Consider the following 23203-nt stretch of genomic DNA (forward strand, 5'->3'; position numbering starts at 1 on the left):
TGACATTTGAGCCCTGCTTTCAGCACGGTCAAGCCTTTCGGAGGCCGCGAGCGTATGGCTTGTATCAAACTATATTTAGGAAGAACAACTGTGAGCTATGACAGGAATTCTCTTTAACACTTAGCCTTAAACTGAGCTCCCCTCCAGCCCCGAGCCGGGAGCGGCTCTCAATACCCGGTGAGGCACAGAGCACTTGAGCTATTTCAGCCACATGAAAAGCATCGGAATTGAGATCACAGCTCAGAGGACACCGGGCATCCCTTCCACCCTCCAAGAAGGCTTGTATTCTTGCACCTGGCTGCTTGGGGCTTTCCTTAGGCAGTAAACAAATAAATAAAGCAGGTAAGCAGAGGGACCCAGTTGCAGCAACTGGGCTTTCTAAAGGAAATTTCCTTGATAACTAACTTGAAGTGACTGCTTAAAACTTTGTAGGCTTGTAAGCAGTGGGTGTACCTTCCTGGTAAATTTACTGTTCATTGGTGGTGTTGCTGCTTCTGTTTTATGACTTGTGGGGAGTGGGGAGGGATGATGAAAGAATATTGAGCTGAAATTAGTTTTCATTGACAGTGACAGTAACAAAATTTCCACCCTCCAGATATGGTAACTGTGACCATGAAACTGCACTGGCCAGGGTTATGGTTGGTCAGGTGCAGACAGATTTGGGCTGTAATCCTATGAAGGATTAGGAGAATTTGGGGCAGAGAAAAGCTATAAGGCTAGTTCTGTGGTTTACCTAAATGTAAATTATTGCCAGAGTTGTTACATAGTACAAGTTTAAAATGCTTTCCCTAAGCACCAGGCTTGGTCTCAGTGATAAAGTCCTGTCGATGTTTCAGACATATATAGAATAATACTCTAGAACCATTTTGTGGAAAGCTCCATTTTGTTCCCAGTTTTCCCTGTACCCCGCAGGGCACAGGGCAGTACTCACTGTCTCTCTCTCCTTGGGCACCGGGCTAGGAAGCATGGCAACACTCAGAGTATCTCTTCCCTCTCGTATATTTAAGGCAGGGTGAATAAGGAGTTAGTCAGTTCAGACAGCTGAACATCTTTCTACACCCTTCTCTGGAATTATTTTTAGCTGCAGGACAGAAGATGATTTCCTTTGAGATTTAGCTTTACCCATTTACTTGACCTTTAACAAACAAACAAACACAAAGCCCTTTATCTCCAAATATTGATTTATTTACTTCTGAATCCCTTATTAGATTAGTGACATTAATGTTGACCAAGTTTTAGTAAGTGCAAGAGTCTGATTTAGAAGTCAGATATTAGGTGCTGCCCAATTACAAAGAAAAAATAGCGGGGGTGTATGGTACATGACTTAGCATATAGATCATTAAAGGTCCCCACTGACTTGCAGAACTGCCAAGAAAACTCAGCCGCGCTAAGCTGGCAAGCATTTCCATTATGGTATGGGCTTTGTAAAAAAGTTAATACGTGCCTTGTCAAAATTTTTGTGTTTCCAAATTTTGGCAAGAACCAGAGGACTCAGTAATAAAGTCCTTTAGAGAGTCCCTCTTTGGATGGAAGCGCGGGCTATCGTGTCTGAGGCGCATTTGCTTTATTGGTCCTGAGACCAAGCCTGCTGCTGAAGAAGGAAGGTGCATCCCACACTCTCCATCCCTGATGGGGGTGAGTGGAGGGCTAGGGAAACAGGCAGGAAACACTGTCTATTTTTATTCATCAGTGTGGTTTGCCCTGATTTCTCTGCGAATAATGAGGACAGCAGGAACTGCTGCTGAACTGATTTACACCAATGTTATCTAGCCTGTTGGTGAGCAGTGAGAGTTGGGATCTGACCAACTTTCTATAAATGTCTGTATCCCAGATTAACATGTATGTTACGAAGGAATTTGTATGCAAATGAGAAACTATAAAGGAGACGAGGCCCAAGGTCTATCCATCCGTTAGGCTCCGAGGTACACAAAAAACCAGGCAGACCAGCAGTTAGTGCACTCAGTTCAATAAAAAAACAAAATCACTTTTTTTTTTTTGAGCTAAATGCAATATAAGCAACATAGTCATTCATGGCTTGATTTTTTTGTTTCAATCCGCTACTGTAATAAAAAAAAAATAACATACAGTAAATCCCTAATTCCAGTGTTTCAAATCTATGTACAATAACTTTAAGAAAGTTCCCAAGTGATTTAGTTACACTTTAGTTACATGCACAGAGAATACTAGATGAGGAGACCTTTAAAGTCCTGTGAGAATTATTGTTTTGTGTGACTTTTAGTAGCTTTTAAGGAATAGAACCATTACAGATTAAACCGCCAAGCTTTTCATTTTGGAATTGAGCTATGTGTCCTAGATGCAAAAATTAAAAAGGCTTCATTGACTCTTTCACACTACAGGAAGGACATCAATCTATCCAAAACGTGCCATAAAGCAGAACTTAGTCCTGATGGTTCGATTGTTGTTGCTCTTCAATTTTTTAATCATGTTAAAAATAAATCTACCTAGACCTTTATACATGGAGGCTTTGTCTATATATTACTATTACTAAAACATTCAGGTGAAAAGAATTTAAATCCTGCTGTTTTCATGTCTGTGGTTCTAAGTAACTATATACTTGGATACACTAATTATAGAGGTTTCAAAAAAATGATACAATTGTTTAACTTCATATAGCAAAGCCAAAGAATTTGAAGATCTCAAGACTCAGGGTTATCACAGAGTTCTCAGATCTTTTATCCCTACAGGGCTTGAGGGGAGTCACTGTGACCATCCATCCTTATCCTGTACTTAAAGCTGCAGATAAGTACAATACCTAGAAGTCACTAAACCAAACAAAAACCAAACCCAGTGCCTTCGAGTAGATTCTGACTCGTAGCGACCCTATAGGACAGAGTAGAACTGCCCCATAGAGTTTCCAAGGAGCGCCTGGTGGATTCAAACTGCCGACCCTTTGGTTAGCAGCTGTAGCACTTAACCACTATGCCACCACGGTTTCTAGCTATGGGCAATAGCGATGAAAGAATAAATATTTGTGTTGTGCTTCATAGCTCACAAGGCATTTTCAGGAATATTGTCGTTTTGTTTGTTACCACAACCTGTCAAGCAGGTGAAGTTTAAGGAAGAGGAAATGGGCCTAGAAATGTTGAGTGGCATTGCCCAGGTTATACAGGACTTGTGACAAATGCCAATCCTTCTCACTCTGTAAGTCTGCCACTGTGACTAGTGTTAGAGCTTGAGACTCATTTTTGAGTTGCATCTACCCCAGAGTCACCTGTTCATTTACTCCCTAGTGAACACGTACTCTCTCACCAACCAGTTGAGAGAACTCAGCCAACCTATTTGACAGCTTGGGTTTAAAAAACAGCATGTTTTAACACATTGCATGTTTAACTGTTCGATTGATCCTGTCAACATTTAATAGACCAAGCTATAAAAACATGTATCTGTGGGATAACAGGCCAGAGCTGGGCTGTTTCCTGCTACCTGAGGTGCAGTAAACTGCAGCCTGTACCCCTGCACGCGCACTAGTCGCTGTGCTCTAGTCTCCCAGATTGAAAGAAACGGAAAGGCCTTTGGGAAAGAAGTGCTTTCAGACCTTGGGAATCTGACATTGTCACGCAAGTCTTGTTTGCCTTCTGAGACACTTTTGTTAAAAGAAGACAGGTGATGCTTGCCATCTGCCTGTGTTTACTGAGCCTGCGAACCGTGTGAGGGCCTCTCTGAGGGTGCGTAGGATATACAGAGGTGAGATGTGGCCATACCCTCAGAGCATCCCTTAGGTTCACTGGGCAGAAGGGACACACACGCACATGGAGTAGAGAGCGAAGCAGGAGTAAGACAGTGGCACAGGCCAGTGCTCTTCAGATGTTCAAAGAAGAGGAGGTGCTCCCAGTGGACTTCCTAGCAGCCCAGGCAATAACCAACTCAGATCAAAAGCTCAGTTTCAGGCAGAGAGCTTTGAGGCCTGACCAATGGTGTTTTATTTCCCACAACTTCTTTGCAGCTCTCACAGAGGGTCAGAGGGGCAAAGAGGAAGACGATAGCGCCTTTCAAGTTTCTGATTGCCTATCATTAGCATCAGGGGCGAGGCATCTCAGCATTTCTTCTCCTGAATGATTTATCTGGGGGCTCTAGTGTTCCCTCTCCCTGAGGCATTAGGAAGGAGAGTCTCTATGTAACTTTGGAAACTGAGACTGAAAGAATATATGGCCAGTGAAAGGCGTGACGGCCCAGTGGACATGAGTTAAATTCTCATTTATCAAGACCGAGAATCTGAACGCTGCCACCTCTAACAGTTTCTTCCTTGTTTTTTTAGGGATAAGACTGCGTAAAGATGTCGAAACAGCCAGTTTCCAATGTCAGAGCCATCCAGGTAAGTAGGCACATTTGCATTTTAACATCAGCTCTGTGACTTCTAGCCTGTTGGCTTAATAAATCATAATTTTTGAGATTGTTCTCCCCTAACTGATGGTTAACTTCAAGAAGAAAAGTTGTTTATAAGAGTTGTAAGGTACAACTGAGAAAGGAGAAGCTGTTTTTGTTGAATTGTTCTGAATTTTAAGACAAGCAGAGTTTATGAATGAGAATTAAACGATCTATGAAAATGTAGTGTGTATGTTTTCTGATGTTTTCCTTGATGTGTATGTTTTTGATGAAATCATTGATAGAGTTAAAATTAAATTTCTGTTTTTATGTCCAGTTGAGTTTCTTGACCCATCTATTTAAAATACACCTTTCTTTAAATAACATCCTTTTGTAGTCAAGTGTTCTTCCCAAGCCTTGACGATTCATCTTTTAAAGCCCATGTGCTATTATTTTTCTTCAAGCCCTCCCAGCAAACAAATTCTTTGGTTGTTTAAGCTGACTTAAGTATTACACAAAAAGGGGAATTTTGAACACAAGTACAATTATGAAAATAACTGTCAGTATTTGTTTTGACTCAGTTAATACTTAATGTGTTATTTCTCTTCAGGGCTCCCTGTTTGACTCTGAAGAGGCTTCCCCTTTGGGACTCTTTGGGCACAAATGTTTGATTGTAAAATTCCATCTTTCCTTTCCATCAACATGGAGCCCATCTTTGCTTTCTCCAAAGGAACTTTTAAGCTTTTTTTTTTTCCCCTGGACTCTTCTGAATACTACAGGACACGCGGCAGTTGCTGAATATTGTAGATCTGATGCTCCATCATGGCGCAAACACGTTCACCAGTGGTGGACTGGGTTTTGGAGAGGCGGGTATGCAGATGGGTAGTGAGTGCGTCATTGAGGGTTTTAGAAATTCTAGCATACCCCAGTGGTGGAGGTGGGTAGAGGGACAGCTCTTTCCCTGTCGTGACTAAAAAAAAGCCTATTGCCGTTGAATCAATTCTGACTCAGTAATCCTATAGGATAGAGTAGACCTGCCCCATAGAGTTTCCAAGGAGCACCTGGTGAATTCAAACTGCCAAACTTTTGGTTAGCAGCCGTAGCTCTTAACCACTATGCCATCAGGTGCATATCCTTAAATTGATGGGGTTCCTATGTGGCAAGATGTGTAACAACCTCCAGAAACCTATCACTGAACTACCTACCAGGGAAGGACCTCTGTATTTTGCAAATATTTGAGTCCCATTGTCATGCTTAGCCCTCTGGTGTCCGCCCAGTGAGTCTCTGACATTCCCTTCTTGGTAGTGGAATTTATCTTGTGTCCCTGGCCTGTGGGCATTCTTGAGCCTTTGAACCTTCTTTTTACCCAGTGTCCATAGCAGTTAGCAGCATGAGCTCTGAAGCTAGATTGCTAGAGTTTGAATCCCTCATTCACCTTGTACTGGTTTTTGGATCATGAAAAAATTATTTTACCCCTCTGTGCCTCCATTTCCACATCTGTAAAATGGGGATAATAATAGTACCCCCCCCCAGGGCTACACATCCGAGATGCTTAAAGCTACACAGTAAGCACTCATTAATTGTAAATCACTGTAATAATTATTATTCAGGAATGCTTTATGTTAAAGTTATGACAAATAATACCATCTCATCACTGCATTTGAAGCTCCTGAAGTGCTAAACATAAAATTTCCTTTTTATTTTGCAGGACACAAACACATAGTCTCCTCCCAGGTTGCCTTTGCTTCTCTCTTCCTGTTAGTAAGCTGAAAGTGTGTGGATTTTTTTCCTTTAGTACTCCCTGGCCTCCCTCAAATCTGCTCTGAAAATTCACCAGTACTTTGTTTACTAAGTTTGACCTTGACATATTTTTATATTTGCAGTCTTTAAAAAGCTGCTACTGACTATTCTCAATAGCTGTTGTTACACTGCATTAAAAAAAATCCATCCATTCTACCAACAAAGGCAATTTGGTGGCTCCTTCTGGATGTGGTATTGCCTCCTTCAATATATTTTAAATAACGCAAAAAGCCCAATTTAATGCATCTTCAAATGAAATATTATTTCTTGAGGCTAAATAGGATCTGCACTATCTGATCTTTTTCTGTCATCTTCGTATTAGCCTGAAGTAGAGTACATTAAATAACATATGAAAAAGGTTATATTGTACAAAATGGGTTATAGTAGAAGCATCATCTAGGTTGCGGTCTTGTTGGGAACAAATAGAAACCCCAGCTGATAAGGGAGCACCCCACTGTGTAAATAACACTTAAAGGTCCTAAATGTTCTACTCGACACACTTTAATCACCACTTCTTCCTATTAGGATCTTATTTATCTCCAATCCAGTTTAACTGTCACTTCCTGGGTGCATAGCCTGTGCCAGGCACTGTGTTACGTGCTGAGTATACCAAGATGAACTGATACCTGATCTCTGAGTTTGAGGAGCTCATGGTATCCAGAGCTTACTAGCTCTGTGACTTGGGTCAAGTTATTTAGCCTCTTTGTGCCTCAGTTTCCTCATTTCTATGGGGAGATAATAACAGTACCTATCTCATAGGGTTTCTGTGAGGATTAAATGAATTTATGCACGTAAGTGCTTAGGACAGCACCAGGCACATCATCATTGCTTAATAAATACTATCTGTCATCATCCTCATCCTCCTCATCGTCTGGTTCAATGGTTCCCAAAGCGTGTCCCTTAGCGTACTAATTTTATGGGATATTAATTAAAGGGTTCTATGATTAAGTGTTTGAGAAACACTGAGTTAAGCAAAGCTGAGCAGGCTCTTTATCACAGAATTTCTCAGAGTCAGAACTTGCTGATGGCATCATGTATTTCCAAGAGGGTAGTGACGTATACAGTGTTTTCTAAACATATGGGATCTTTTCAAGGAGTATCTTGCAGGATAGTGTTTTGGAGCACAAACTTTTAGAAACAATGACTTAGATCTCTCTTTTGTCTGGATGGAGCGAACTTAAGCCACTTTCAACCATACTTCTAACAGCCGGGCATTTCAGGGGTTGAATTACTACACCTATGTGCTTCAGACAACATGGAGCCAAACAGTTACAAATCTCTGCTCTGCCACTTACTCTGTGACCTAAGTTACCTGGATGGGGATGATCATACTACTTAATAAGGTTGTTATAATGAATAAACAAAATAATGTATGGCAAGTGCCTGGTTTATAGTACACAAAATCGTTAAGAGGTGGCTCTTCTAAATATCCAACTCATGTATGAAATGGCCTTGTGTTCTCTCCAACTGGTTCCATCTCCTCTGAGTACCAGAATAAGAGGGAGGTCAGAACTCGACCCACCCTTAGAGGAAATGGGCTGTTGGCTTTCACATCCACAGTGAAGAAAAGATAACATTTGAATTGTAAGGGATTCTATCTAAGTCTACACTTCTTTGCAGTTGTATTAATTAAATCTCAGTTAGGGGCATAAAAACATCCTGAAGGAGTCAGTTGATTCTTCCCGAGCCTGGAGAGGGCCTTTGTCTCCTGAGCAGTTGATAAATTTCTATACCAAAGGTTGCACAAAAGCAGCTATAGACAGTAGGTAAATGAATGAATGTTCCAATGAAACTCCATTTAGAAAAGCAGGTGATGAACAGGATTTGGCCCTAGTTTGATGACCCTGGTTCTGTACTCTCTGGGACAGTTGTTAAGTCTCACTCACTGCTGATGGGAACAGAGTTGCAGCCAAGGAAACATCACCATACTAGGTGTACTAGGCCTGATCCCTCTAGATGAAAGAATTTGACATGACAGGTGGTGGGAAAAGCTAGAGCTGCCTGGACACCTAATCCTATCAGCAATCTGCTTGGTGACGTTCTCTGATGAGACCAAGTGACACCAGCCACCAGCAGCACCTGCTTGTCCTTCCCCTTCCTCCTGAAGACACCTCCTTTGGGAACCACTAAAGGCCTACCCAGAGCCTCAAACCACCCAGAGCCAATGTTCTCTGATCTTTTCTTTCCACCTTTGATCCAAGTAAGGTGATCAATTATTTGTCCTCTCCCATGAGATCTGAGAGCTTCATGGTTTAACAGAAAAGAATCCTGTGCCCTAGTCTTCACTCTGCTATGTGACTTCACCCTTCTGGTCCTTGTGATCCGCAAAGGGAGGGTGTTGGATAAACGACCTCTAAGCCTCTACCCAGCTACTAATAGTCTAGAACGTCTTGAGAATAACTTCTTGAGGCTTATTATTAGGATGATAATAATAGCTGTAGTTAATTCAGAGTTTACTATGTACTTGGCATAGTGCAATGAGATTTCCACAGATTATAATGGAAGGTCTGGAGAAGTGAAATGACATCCAGGGTTACACAGCTTATAAGTAGGAGAGTCAGGACTCAAACCCAGTTGTTCAGTCTGATCCCAAAGCCCATGTTCTGAACCACTCCGCAATGCTGTCTAGTCTCATTACCACCCCCACCCTTGGCACAGAGAGTAAGGGTGGAGGAGTGGTGCAGACCATCCAATGGGTAATAGTAAGTATTAAGGCAAAAAGCCCATCTGCTGGGTGTTACTTGAGGGACAATTATTCTCTGGATACTGGGTGCCTCCCTTTTAAAGAAGTCAATCAACATTTAGAAACAGTGTCAGTATTTCAATGAAGAAGCGAATAGCCTACATGATTGTTTTTGGTGTTGTTGGTTGCCATCGAGTGGATTCCATCACAGCGACCCCAGGTGTGCAGTGTAGAACTACTCCATAAGGTTTTGAAGGCTGTGACCTTTCAGGAGCAGAGCATCAGGCCTCTCTCCTGAGGTGCATAGGGGTGGGTTCAAACTGCCAAGCTTTCGGCTAGTGGTCAAACGCTTCACCTTAAATTCCTTTTAAAAGTTTTTGGCCTGGAGTAAAAAGAACAAAGTAAAATGACTCAGTGACAGACACGGCCTTGAAATACAAACACCCGTGTCCACTGAACTGCTAGCTCTCTGCTTAATTGGTGTAATCAAGCTGCTGGCGAAACTAAATCTAGCTCCTTTATTATACATTTTCAGAGAGTGATTACATGAGCCCTACACCGTTAGTGAGTGTGTGTGGCTTCTTACGACGAGAAGTTTTCCGTTGCTGCCCAATACAAGTGCGGAACAGACGGTTTTGATGCCCCACTTTCTAGTACTTTTTTCCCTCCTCACCTTTTATGATTGCTATTCTACCCTGTACTGCCCAGGGCATAAATGCTCCATGGAAGAAGGCAGCCTGATAAAAATATTTACAGACAGGCATTATGAACTCCAAGTCTTTCATGCCTAGGATTTCTAGTTTAGAAAAGACTCCAGGTAAATGACAATCCTTGGTACGAAGGACTAGACCATCGGGACCCGTGGTTGGTCAGTTAATCAAATACAGTGATTAAAGCTAAGAATTATAAAAATGATACATGCGTTCCATTGATATTTTATTTAAATTTAAAACATAAAAAAATGAACCTTTATTTGCCGTTTGTTTGAATGTACAGCCAAGGCCTTTCTTTGATCAGGAATCTCTTTCTTTCTTACACAAACCACTGACTTCCAATTTGTGTTTCTTTAAAGTGTAGCAAGAACTTAAAGCCACTTATAAAGAAATTGAGAGCAGGAGCTTTCTGGGACAGGGACTAAATTGTTCCTAATTGTTGCCTCATCCATACCTACTTTGATAACGATTTTCTAATGCAGTCTGCCCAAAGCATTCAGCATAATTTTTATAGAAAAACTCTTTTTGTACCCACAATTCAGCTGTTTATGGAACGTTTCATTAAATTACATAATTAGAAAAACAGTTCAACTGGCATAAACAGGCTTTAGAACGAACATAACCAACTCTTCATTAGCATAGAGTTCAGCAAGCTGAGGCAGATTTGAACGAAGAGGTTCAGGGAATCCCCTACCAGCCTTAAGTATTCAAAGGGCTGCGGGCCATCAGTGAGCATCTGTCCCTTGTCTTGGGGGCTGGGCTGGGGAATATCAGAGAAAAGAGCTTCTACTAGACTCAGTTTCTTCACGTGTAAAATGAAGGGATTGGATTGAGTATTCCCACTTTCCTTATCAGTACCAGGATTCTATGCAAATAGGAATTATTAGCACTGGACTGCCAGGCTTCAGTGAGGGAGCTATTTTAGGGCCCTGAAGTTACACTCCATGGGTGACTCTATTTATACTTTATAAAATCACTGCAGGCCTGCATATTTATTGGAATTTTCCAAGACGATAGTCGAAATGAATGAAAAGAATCCCAGTCCCACCTCTTACCTAGTTAACCAGCTAGGTCTGCAGTTTAACCTCTGATCTGTAAAACCAGAATGATGATAACATCAGCCTTACCTACATCAGTGTGCTAGCAAATGAAATAAAGTATGTGAAGGTATTTCAAACTATAAAGCATCTCTGATTAACTGTTACAAATAATTATACTGTGACTGAAAACCAACAGAAAACATAAATGCTACTGGTCAGGAACTCTACTGTTTAAACATTTGCTCAGTAGCTAGTAGACTTTTTAATACATTTTCTCATTTGAGTGCCATGCCGACTTTTGTGTGGCTTATTCTTTTTCCTGATGTGGTACTAACAATAGTTCATCTCTCCAGCCTGTGGCAGGGAGATCTGATCCAACTTGAAGGGAGCAATCTGACTCTCCAGCGGGCCCAGCACTACCTGCAGCTAACGATCTCTGCGGCTCTGACCAGGATTCCTTATTTGTAACATGAGGCAAACAGCCACATGTGGGTGAAAAGATGTCATTTTTTGATGCTGACATTCACAAGCACTTCAGAAATATAACCTGCCCCCAACCAATTGAGCATGTTATTTTAATAGCTGTACAGTACATTCTTGAAGTCTGCTTTCCCCTGGATGACGAGACTAAAGTTGAGTCATTCAGGAAATTACTGAAGAGAACAAAAAGTGTTTAGAACAGAGGAAAAAAGAACCTTTCAGTATGAGACATTATGGGTAAAGAACAGTAGCTGAGTGGGAGTTTCTCACAATTGTACTGAGTGGGGAAGTTTTGTATGTTTTGTATGTTCTGAATCCGCTCCATATTTCAAGAGTCCCTAAAGACAAAACATCTAGAGGTGGTGCATGATTGTGTGTGGGTTTTCAATAGGTTTGGGCTATGTTTTAGTTGGTAGGGGGTATATATGTGTGTGTGTCTGTCTTATTTTAGGCTAATATATCAAACAATAATCACATTTTCTAATCACCTATTGAGAAAACTCCCCTCTTTCTGAACATCTTCTGTGAAGATGCTATACATCTCAAAATGTCATACCCTGCCACGTTCAGAGGATGAGGACTGTGAGAATAGGAAAGAGCAAAAAAAAAAAAAAAAAAAACACTGCAAAATGCAACACTATAGACTTTTCTCTGCCTGTGGCATAGGGGAGGCTGTCAGTTCTGGCAGGAGCTACTGGGGACCTTTGAAAACTAAAGATAGAATCAGTGGGGGATCATCCCAAACAAATAGACAAAGAGAGGAAACTCCAAAAGCCTTGGCACTATTCACAAAACTCACAGTAGGGTAGAAAAGGAGAGACAGAGGGAGGCTAAAAAGGGAGGGGGAAGTAAGAGAACAATGCTATGGAAAGCAAAGTTGGATAGGAATTGTCAGTACCCAGCAGCTGGCAGCTATCAGAATCCAATCCACTGGGGAAAGAAGATGTCATTCCATTGTAAACCATACAGGAGTGGCTGTGGAGGGAATATTGTTTCCAGAATCCTCTGGGCTCAAAGCCTGGAGCCAAGAAGAACAATACAAATAATTAAGGGAGTAGTGGAATTAACTTACAGGGAATTCTTTCTACTTTTTGTCACCTGGTGAGATCAAGTGTGGTATTAATTTCACATCAGATAGGTCTTCTAGCAGGGAACTGTATCCTGTTCTGACAAAAGATAATCTAGTAGATTTTTTCCATTCCCAACTTCGAGGATGTAACAAATTATGTATAGCTTGGGAAAGTGATGGATGCACCAGGTCTACTGTGTCGGGGGCGTATTTAAAAATATCTAAAATGAATAAACATCATGGAAGGAAAAGAAATACAAGGGATTGCATTACAAAAGGAAAAAAAGAAAAGCCTGCTTCCTTTGCATTTATACAGAATCTATATAGAGAAGAAAGTCCAACCTCATTATCAACTTTAGTTCATTAGACTTTTTTGTGTGTTTGTTCATTCCTTCCTAAAAAGTTAATTCATTATTCCAAACCAATTTTGAGTAGCAAATACCATACCCAGTTTGCAGATGGAAAAACCAAATCATTGAGTAGGTATTTTATTTGCATTCAAGCGCAGAGTAAGTCAGTGAAAGAGTCAAGACTATGACACAATTCTCGCTAATAAAATAAAGACAAAGAGCTACAGGTCTACATGTTTCCATCGGATTCCAGCTAGAAGGAATTTTTTTGTGACTATAGTCTATAATTTGTCATTCAAATGTCACTGCCCTACAATTAATGAAACCTCTCTAATTGTCTTATTATTAGTGTGCGTGGGTCACCGTTTACAAAGCACTCTTCTTACTCTCTCTTATCGATGTACATTAATGATTGAATAGTCAACATGTTTTTAGGTTGCTTTGGTTCTTGTCAATATTTGCTGTCAAAATCCCATTTAGGTTCCTGATTTCTTTGAGTGATGCCTTAAGAAAGAAAAATGTCTTCATGTAAGAAAGTCAATGAGTTAATGGCTCATTTTTCAATGTGGCTTTTATTCTGGCATTACCCATTTTGTGTGCCCCCTTCTGAAGGCTGTTCTCAAAGTGTAAGTCTGCCATTTTAGAGCTGGTTTAGAGAATCTTAGAGTTGGTTAGAGCTCATTTTGGTCAAGAGACAAGAGCTTCTTTAGAGCCTGGTTTGGTAGAGTGAAAAGGTCTGTCCCTAAAGTCGGGCACCTTTGATTGGGAATCCTGGCTTTTCCTTGTACTCTTTGTGTGACTCTGAGCAAATTAACCTCTTTGGGGCTCAGTTTCTTAATTGGTAAAGTAAAGATGATACTACCAACCTCAGAAGTTTGTTGTGATGATAGAGTTCTTGTGATGACTTAGGTTGAACTTGTAGTTTTTTGGTTTTGTGTTTTTGGTGAATAAGGTAGTTTGTGGTGGATAGGGGGTTAGCTACTGCCCCACACGCTCACCACCAGGTTAAGATGAAAGCTAGTCTCAGACCAGCTTGATAAAAATATTTACAGACAGGTAGTATGGACTCTAAGTCTTTCCTGTCTAGGATTTGGAAAAGATTCCAGGTAAATGGTAATCCTTTACATGTTCCTTTACTGAAAACTACAACCTATTATAGAGCATGCACACTTAATTAAATGGGTTAGCTTAGCAATCAAGTCTTTCAGAAACAGTATGTTAACTTGAATTCACTATTAGGAAGATGTCCCCTGGAGATGCTTTATAAATGGGTTGGGGGTAGTTGTGATCTAACTAAACTTTTAATTGATTAACCTTCTCCCGGATAATCTCTATGTAGACTCCCCCTGCCACTTGCCTCCAAACTGTGGTGGTAGAAATAGCCTACTGGTCCGATACAGAACAACTTCTGTGCATCTTCCTTACATTGTTTTGAGCTTTTGATTTCAGGACCCTAACAATATTTTATTAAATCTAAGAAACTACCAATAGTAAAACACCATATTTCTATGCCCTGCCAAGAAAGAAAACTAATGTGCCAATTAAAACTGTAAGACTCCATGGGTTGTAAGACATTCTGATTTCAGAAATATTAAAAGAGGTGCATCTTGGAATTTATGAAATATGGTGCCATATTTGCCACCATATAAGATTTGTTTTTCCCATTGTCTTATGTCCCCTCCTTCTCCCACTCTAAATCACCTGATATTTCCACCACACAGAGGGATAACATAAAAGGCTCAGCCTTAGGTTTTCCAAAATGCTTCCCCCTAAAATTGTACTGCACTTGTGTTCTAGCATATATAGTACAGGCTGATCAAAAATGCTTCTTGGCTAGTTGGTCCCAGGAATGGCTCTATGGTGACGTATCTCTCTTGTTCTCTTCCTTGAACATTTTGGATCTGTTTTCTTCCTGTGCGATCAGCGTTATTTTAGTAGGGAGGGGAGTTTTAAAGCCCTTAGGTTAGAAAAGTTACTTCCTGTTCTTGATGGGACCAGAACATAGACCCGCCATGTTGCATGAACATGCGTGAATGTGCATGAACATGGACACTGGATATTTCCTGTGTTGTAGGTTAAACATTCCCTTGGCAAAAGAGCTCGTACCAGGCAGTTCCTAATAATTTCTTTTGGTGTGATACTGTAATCATCCAATCTGTGACATAAGGCAGCAAAATATTTTGCTCCCTTTGCTCAGGCATCATTTCCATGCATAACATCAAAGTGAAATTTTAGCTTTTCAAGCCCACATAGACAATTACTCATAAGGCAACGCTTTATTTTAAGAGGACAAAAATTGTGTTCTACTTTAAAAAAAAAGTTTGTAATGCTTGTTTTATGTGAGTGATACTACTGGTTGAAGAAGTTTTTGGTCTGCATTAAATATTTTTGCTTTTTGATTTCAAACCAAACATGGACAAAATTTACATATTCTCTTCCCCAGGTTCAAATTACTATGTCAGTACATTATTTTTTTTATAGAAGCCCTGGTGGTGCAACAGTTAAGTGCTCAGCTGCTAATCGAAAGGTTGGCATTTGGAACCCACTGGCCACTCCAAGGGAGAAAAGACCTGGCAATCTGCTCCCATAAAGATTATAGCCTAAGAAACCCTATGGGGCAGCTCTACTCTGTCACAAGGGGTCGCTGTGAGTTGGAATCAACTTGAGTCCACCTAACAACAACGTTTCTCATGTAATTTAAAGGTTAGAGTATTTCGTGTTTACTAGAGGGTATTTTATGTTTACCACTGATGGAGATTAGTATGTTATCTTAATGACAAGAATTGTGATACACAGGGCACTTGACTTCTCTATCACTCTCCTTACTCACTGATTCATACAGTAGTGGGCTGAGGAGAAGGTAGAAGAGTGACAATTACAGAGACCTAAGGCTAATTTTTTTTTTTTTTAAGGCTAAGGGGCCCTGGTGGTGCAGTGGCACTCGGCTGCTAACCAAAATGTCTGTCGATGGTTGGAACCCACCAGCCGCTCCACAGGAGAAAGATGTGGCAGTGTGCTTCTATAAAGATTACAGCTTTGGAAACCCTATGGGTCAGTTCTACTCTGTCCTATAGGGTTGCTATGAGTCGGCAATGGGTTTGGTTTGCTGCAAGACATTATGGAAAGGAGGAGGAGGAGGGTTAGGAGGTGTGAATGCCCCCCTTGCCTCTTGGCAAATCTGAAGGAGCCTGAAGGAGAGCTTAGGTGCAGATGGCATGCTGTACATGCTCTTTCCTGCTTTCCTAAGCATTGTGTGTTCCCCATCCTAGAGGAGGAAAGTCCTCAGCACCACAGGAGGGCAACAGCTAGAACAAACTGTCTTCGAATTCTTCCATTCAGTACCGTTGAGTCAATTCTCGACACCCATAGCGACCCTATAGGGCAGAGTAGAACCGCCCCATAGGGTTTCCAATATAGAAGCAGACTACCACATCTTTCTCCCTTGGAGCAGCTGGTGTGTCTGAACCACCCGCCTTTCAGTTAGCAGCTCAGCGCTTAACCACTGCACCACTAGGGCTCCTTGTTCCATTCAATAAGGGATTCTAAAACTACCATGCAGATCTAAGGATAGGCACCAGAAAAATGTAATAAATGGAAGCCAGATTTTCCTTTGCATATTTTTGTCCTGTCATTATAGCAATTTTCCTCTGGTAAAAAGCTTTGATGATGTAATTTTCAAATGCATTTTTCCTCGCAAATGGTTACCGTCTCAGAGTGTCATCACAACTTCTTTCTTTTCTTGAGCTAAATCTTCCCTGTTTTCTCTTTTAGGCAAATATCAATATCCCAATGGGAGCTTTTCGGCCAGGAGCTGGGCAACCCCCCCGAAAAAAAGAATTTACTCCTGAAACGGAGGAGGTGAGGACAAGTTAGCTAGCAGAGCTCAGCACTGCTTTCCCCTCTCAAATGCTCACTAGAATGGGGCTGAGGCATGGCCAGGGCCGGCTTTCACAGACAAGAGAGGGAGCAAGGAACCATAATACAGTATACACATTTCTTTGGTCACCTTACTCAGTCAGCTATGAAACACACTGCCCCTCTTTCCCGTCAGCCAAATTTCCATTCCTGGCACAGGTCCTTGAAGATACTGAGTTAACATCTAGTTTGTTGACTGGGTGCATGTGTCTGTGTAGGGGGAGGGGAGCAGAGTCTCTCGCATGTCTTGGTCCATCAGTAGTCACCAGATTGACCAAGTTCTCCCCCCCAGAGATTGGTATCTTACTGAGCAGGATGTGTTTAGTACAGTTTCTGATGAGGGATGAACCCAGGTGGGAGTGCAGGGAGTAAGTCTGTTAAATGACTTATGGGTTCAAACAAAAAAGCTCCATCTCTGGATAGGCATTTCTGTATTTCCCCCTTTCTAAGTCTTTACTGCTCCCCCAAATTCAAGTACCTGGTCTGCTAAAGTGGAGCTCAAAATTGCTAAAATTATTAACAAATGTAACAAATAGAGAAGAGTTCCCTCCCCAGATGTTTACACATCTTCCCCAATTGTGACTTTTTTGATGAAATCAGAAATATCTGATTTTGGAAAACAAAATAAAACTACAACAACAACAAAAGATTTTAAAGTATTTCATTAGCATAAGACAAGGGAAATGGAATTAAATAATACCATGTGGCGTAACATGCTGTACTTTATTTTTTTTAAAGGTATTTTCACTTTTGCCAGTGGCAATTTTGTTTTTTGTCCCAAAAGAATACCCATCACCATTCTGAAGTTTTCTAATAAAATTTCGCTGCCCTGCATCTAAACTTTTCCTCCAGCAACTATTCCTGACGTGGTCCTATAGAAAGATAATTTTTGAAAGGAGGAGATGGAGTATTTGAGTGATATTGCCAACTTGCGGAATTTCAGCCACTAAGTCACCTTTGATGAATAAAAATGTTGAGCATACCAGTTGAAAAGACCTGGCCCTACTCTGCTTTTATGGTGACACAGCCTCAAATTTCAATGCTGCTAACTTTGCCATCAGGTTAAGGCACGATCATGAGCTTTCCCTATGGGACTGTGGTCAAGTATTTCTGAGTATGTGTCTGCAAAGTAAGATCCCCTCCCTTCCTCAGAGGGTGGCTGTGAGGGAGGACTCTGATATAATGGACATAGCCTAGGAGGTATTCAATAAATGCTTGTCCATCAGTTGATCTCATTATCCAGTTTCCATGAAGGATTCCTGGGCCTATTATTTTGTTTGTTATAAGAAAAAGACATGGGAAGATGGGGGAAGGGGTGGGGAACAGTGGAATTTTCCAGACACCTCCATTTATCTGTACTTAGATTATCTTCCTGTGCTTTCTCTTAAGCTGTGTCTGCCACTATCATGGTGATCAGTTGGAAAGTAGCTTGACCTCCTTTCTCACTAAATGGACTGATCTAACAGTTTTTTGGAGGATCACATCTCATCTTTCCTCTGTGGGAGAGATGGCCCCTTGGTTCTTCTCTGTATATGTGGTATGTTCCTCCACACAAGTGTCCCAGTTAGGGGAAGCACTTTGCTCTCACTCTTGCATCGTCCCCAATCTGATGGTTCCAGTACATCCTAAAAGTTGGTTTAATAGCCAAAAACTGATTTAGCCTGGTTTGTGAATACCTGCTTTATGACCAGCCATGTATACAAATGGCCAACCGTTATTCTTCACTGGATGGAGGGAATGAGGTATCCATAGAAACCCAGAGGTCAGGAGCATTTCTTGACCTGCTACACCTTTCACACAACCAAAATGGGTGTGCATGGGGTGGAAGGGTGGTGTGAGAGGTGGTATTTCCTTACCACAGGACTAAAACTGAACTCTCAGGACTTGTGGAGTCTTAGGGAGGAAGCAGAATCTAATGACCCAGGTTCTGAGCTGGACCTGAGAATAAGTTTTCATGGAAACAACATTGTAAGGCAAGTAGTTAGGCAGCTTTGTCTGGTTACAATGTGGGTTAAGTAGGATTTTGTAGGTTGGCTTGAGGCCCCAACTACCTTTTGTGGGATAGTTTGAATGGGAAGTGGAATCTGAATTCAAAATAGCTTATATTGTTGTTGTTAGGTGCCATTGAGTCAGTTCTGACTCATAGTGACCCTCTGTACAACAGAACAAAACACTGCCTGGTCCTTCACCATCCTCTGAATCATTGCTGTGTTTAAGCCCATTGTTGCAGCCACTGTGTCAATCCATCTTGTTGAGGGTTTTCCTCTTTTTTACTGACCCTCTACTTTATGAAGCATGATGTCCTTCTCCAGGGACTGGTCACTCCAGATAACATGTTCAAAGAAATAACATTTTTTGTTATTGTCCAGTTTGCAAGCTTGAAATTACTTTCTTAGATTTACAATCTGTTGCTTAGCCTTCTATTAAGATAATTTCTGTATAAAGTGGAGAGTATAACATACCATGCCTGAGTAGAACAGGCCACCTCTATCACAGCCAGTAGGTGCCCCATCTAAACCTGGGAGGTTTTTGATCATGAAACCCTCTCAAGCATGAAAAGGATATATCTCAGCAGGAAGCCAGGACCAGTCTTTGGCTGCCTGACAAAGCCTGTGCTCACTGGCTGTGTTTCCGGCCCACCTATGGTCTCCAGTGAGCCCTTTGCTCTGCTCACAGAGCTGTAATACACCCTCCATCCGCTTGGCCTAGCCAGAGTTTCGTGTGTGCCCGACACATAGGCCTTACAGCCAAATATTAATAAGCAGGGCTGGTCTTTTCCATAAGACCAGGCAGCTGGTTGCTTGAAGTAATTTGAGGGGTGTTGACAGGTCCCTACCCTGCCTCTCAAATCTGTCTTTTGGACTAAAATTCTATCATTATTAATCCAGAAAGTATCATGTTGGGATTTTCTGTTAATTATTTCTCTCCCTACCATTACAAGGTGTAAACATATCATTTAGTCCGTCACTTCCTATCTGGGTGACCTTGGGCAAGTTTCTTAACCCTTGGGCCTCAGTTTCTGCATTTGCAAAATCAGGATAATTAGTAATAACAGTATTTGCCTAATAGGGTTGATATAAGGATTAAATGAATAGTACATGTAACTTAGAACAGCAGGCAGTGTATATGTTTGCTATTATTATTGTCTTCAGCTTTTGAGCAGGAATGAAAAGACCAAACTGTATCGCCCCAGATAGGAGAGTTTAGGGGAAAACTCAATAGGGCAGCTGGTAGTAAAGAGGGAGATGAAGCAGCAATACCTGGAAAATGGTCACCATTTCGCCAAATTGGACAAATATTTGGTTACCCTCAAAGAAAACATTTCCCTTCACAATAGCCATTCTGGAACTGGGTTTATATGACATTGTAGTTTATGTGGCTTCTGTCATGCTCTTGTTGTCTAAACCAATGAATTTCTTCCATGTCCGTTTCTCAATTCAAATATCTACTTAAGAAAGACAAAAAGAATGTGCTTAGCCATATGGGGCCATCTGGTACCCTGTTTGGTCATGCCTTTAATTAATTTTACTTCTTATAATAAGGAATTCATAGAAGAAATGGAATCTGATTCCCATTATGTTTTAAAAGATGACAGAAGAGTCAGTTAAGAAAATACACTACCACTCTCCCCCTTCCTGAGTCACTGTCATAATGTCTAATTATTAAATAGATCCACTTATAATTTTCTGTTATATGCAACCTTACTAAAACAAGTGCTAAAAGGCTTACCTTGATTAAAAAAAAAAACAGTCCATTGAGGTTTTAATAACTTGATAGGAAAGTGGCTAATATTAAATATTATCATTATTAATCTGCGTATGCTCACATAATAAACGTTTGCACCTATGCGTACAACTACATGCATTGGCTTTGTATGTTAACTTTGCCAATAGATCATGTTTTGATGTTAAAGGATAGGGAATGTGTCTTACCCAGGAACTTAGCAAAAGGAATCGGAGACATTTTTCTCCTTCGTGCTTCTTTATTAAGCACTACCCACCTAACAACTGTGGGAACATTTGTAAATGAGGAAGCATTTTTCATCTCACTGCTACACACATTTAAAAAAAAAAAAAACACCACCACCACTTTCTAGCCTTGTTAAAGATTACTTTCCAAAAGCCTTGCAAAGAACATTTTGGAATACAGAGCCTTCCAACTGGATGCTTAACAGTTTTAGTGATTGCTTCCAAATCTGCATTTATAAATGAATGAATTGTGTGTATGATGAAAGAGCCGATCCTATGGTCCTGTACGTTGACCTGGGGAAACAATATTTTACAACGGGCATGGTCTACATTAAGTTACTTTATCATCTTGTGTGGGTAACACGTTTGCTGTGTCATCAGCTGTGTGCCAGATTCAGAGAAAGGTGACTATACGAAAAACCATTAGCTCTTAACGGAGGAATAGCACTTCAATATTTTATATTTCTACTCATCCCCTCAAATAAGCAATTTAAAAACATTTCTACAAAGGACGTGTCTACCAGGTAGTTTGCTGGAGTTCGGAGTAGCTTGAACATTTTCTTCCCTTTCCCTTTAGGTTGAGAACAAGACAGGAACTAGCTGGGGACTCAAACACAGCAGAGCTTTAATGCCTAGTTACAGGCTCCCTGGTTCAGCTGGGTGGGGTACAGGCCCTGAACCTGAGGCAAAAATGCTCGTTCTTGTTCCATTCTCCCGGAACCGTATTGGTTCACCCAGTTGTTGGCTAAGCAGATGGAGCTCTGCCAGTCTCTTCTTGCATGGGTGATTGTGTTAGTTTGGTTCCTCCAAGAAGCAGACCCAAAGATGAGATTAGACCAGAAGATATTTATTGGGGAAAATACTTGTGAAAAAAATGGGAGGGAGCCACAGGAGGCTGAGAGAGTTGTTAGACCACCAGTGATGTAGGCTCGAGAAAGGGAAGGAAGTAGAGGAGAAAGGGCAAGCAGGAAGGCTGGGCAGAAACACTTTAGACTGTTGTGCTGTTGTGAGAAAATTCTCAAGGCCTCAGGGAGTCCTTGCGCCAAAGTTACTCATCAGAGGAGTCCCACGCCTCCCAGGAATGGGCCTGCCTTCCTGTGCCTGCTGCCCTCAGCCATTGGAGGGAGCAGCCGTGGGAAGCATGACCTCACCCCAGAGATGGAGATGGGTGGATTTCGGGATGAAGCAGCTGGGGCTGTCATTCAATTCCCCTCCCTGCAGTAAACTGATCTGAGAGACGTGTTTTCATGGCTGCCACGGTGATCAAATGTTCCTCCACACTTTCCTTCCAGAGCAGCAGAGAATATGCCCCACCCCCTGCCGCCAGCAAATATAAGGAATGGGCTAAAGAACTTTCTTCTGTAGTAATGACTTGGAGTTTTATGAGCCACCCACAGCAACGGATTTTATTATTATATAGTTACTGTACGTGTGTGTGGCGCACGTACACAGAGGCGTAGATTTGTCACTATGGTACATTCTCAGGATTGATTAGGTAAACAACAATCAACAAGGTGAGTTAGACACCACTGTGCCAGGCCTTGGAGGGGGCACAGAAAAATATAGGATGTGGTCCTGTCCTAAAGCTGCGACATAAAACATAAAACCATTAAATGGGAGGACATTTGAAATACTTCCCAAAGCAGGAGGGGAGCGCACGGGCTCTTCTGTCATGTCCTCTCATGCCCTCCCTCTTGCCCATATTCAAAGACGGATTGCTCATATCAGATTCAGTTTATTTATGCTCCCCAAAGATGTCACTGCAACAAAGGCTTTCAGCCCCTGCACCCCAAACAAAAAGTTTGAAAACTCCTGGACTAAGTCATTCTTAGAGCCAGCCCTGCATTCACATTTGACAAATCCGGGCTGTTCAGGCCTACTATGCTCATATAATACCACATTAACTTTGTTCTTGCAAGTTTCTTCTCTTGGGAACACCAATCCTTCTAACTAGTGGTAGTTTTTATGGGTTATCAGATGCTGAACACTACTCTGCTGTTTTCTAAGTTGTGTGGAAGCCCCTTGTTTTCTTCTTCCAACTTTATTCCACATTCCTCTGTAAAACTCAGGAGGTCTCATTGGAACTCTGAGGCTGTCTCAGCAGCACAAGGGAAGTCACTGTGCCAGAATCACACTTGGTTGTGATTCTTGCTTTAATTTCTTCCTGATTCATGTCTGTGACCCAGGGAGACCAAATGTCTTCTTTAATGAGTTGAATTTCTTCTCTTTTGTCTTCAGGGTGCTCCTCCCACCTCGGATGAGGAGAAGAAGCCAATTCCAGGAGCAAAGAAACTTCCAGGACCTGCCGTCAACCTATCGGAGATCCAGAATATTAAAAGTGAACTGAAATACGTCCCCAAGGCTGAACAGTAGTTGAAAGAAAAAAGGTGAGTGAAAGAAATATTTCCTTTGTTTCAAAAAGACCAACCACTATAAAATGGTTTAAGGAAGGCTTCCACAGAAGGATTCTGGAATTAAGTACCAGTGGCCTTCAATTCCGACAGCACTGGGTGGGTTCACTGGGCCTTCAATTCAGACCAGTATTTCTGGTGCAAAGGTTTTCTGGTACGTAAACCTGAGCCTTGAGCCTCTTTTATTCCATACCAGTCACGGATCCGTTGAAGATGTCTGTCTGCCATCCTCTTTCTGATCACCCTTCTCAGTTGGGAAGGATGTGATCAGGATAGGAAAGATGCTTGGGAAGGGGCCATGAGGAGCACTTGATCTTGGAGCCCAGGGAGCCCTTTCCCATTCTATGCCTCAGTTCCCCCACCCAGATACCAGATACTACACCAAGAGAGATGAGCCATTCTGAGCTGGAGGATCAGAGGAACAAAGAGCTGAGGAGGTGTAGAAGTATAA

At 41.5% G+C, this 23203-nt stretch overlaps 1 protein-coding gene across 1 annotated transcript in view; it reads left to right on the forward strand.

Moving 5' to 3' along the window:
• Positions 1–254: 254 nt before the first annotated feature.
• The window catches only part of SMPX (small muscle protein X-linked), a 60024-nt gene continuing 37075 nt past the window's right edge, over positions 255–23203 (forward strand). Inside the window, exons 1-4 of the mRNA XM_049872051.1 lie at positions 255–342; positions 4277–4333; positions 16230–16316; positions 22580–22728. Of these exons, the coding sequence (XP_049728008.1) occupies positions 4295–4333; positions 16230–16316; positions 22580–22714 (261 nt within the window). The 5' untranslated portion in view covers positions 255–342; positions 4277–4294 and the 3' untranslated portion in view covers positions 22715–22728. The remainder of the gene's footprint in view (positions 343–4276; positions 4334–16229; positions 16317–22579; positions 22729–23203) is intronic.

This window comes from Elephas maximus, chromosome X (genome assembly GCF_024166365.1).
Source record: "Elephas maximus indicus isolate mEleMax1 chromosome X, mEleMax1 primary haplotype, whole genome shotgun sequence".
Classification (NCBI taxonomy): domain Eukaryota; kingdom Metazoa; phylum Chordata; class Mammalia; order Proboscidea; family Elephantidae; genus Elephas; species Elephas maximus.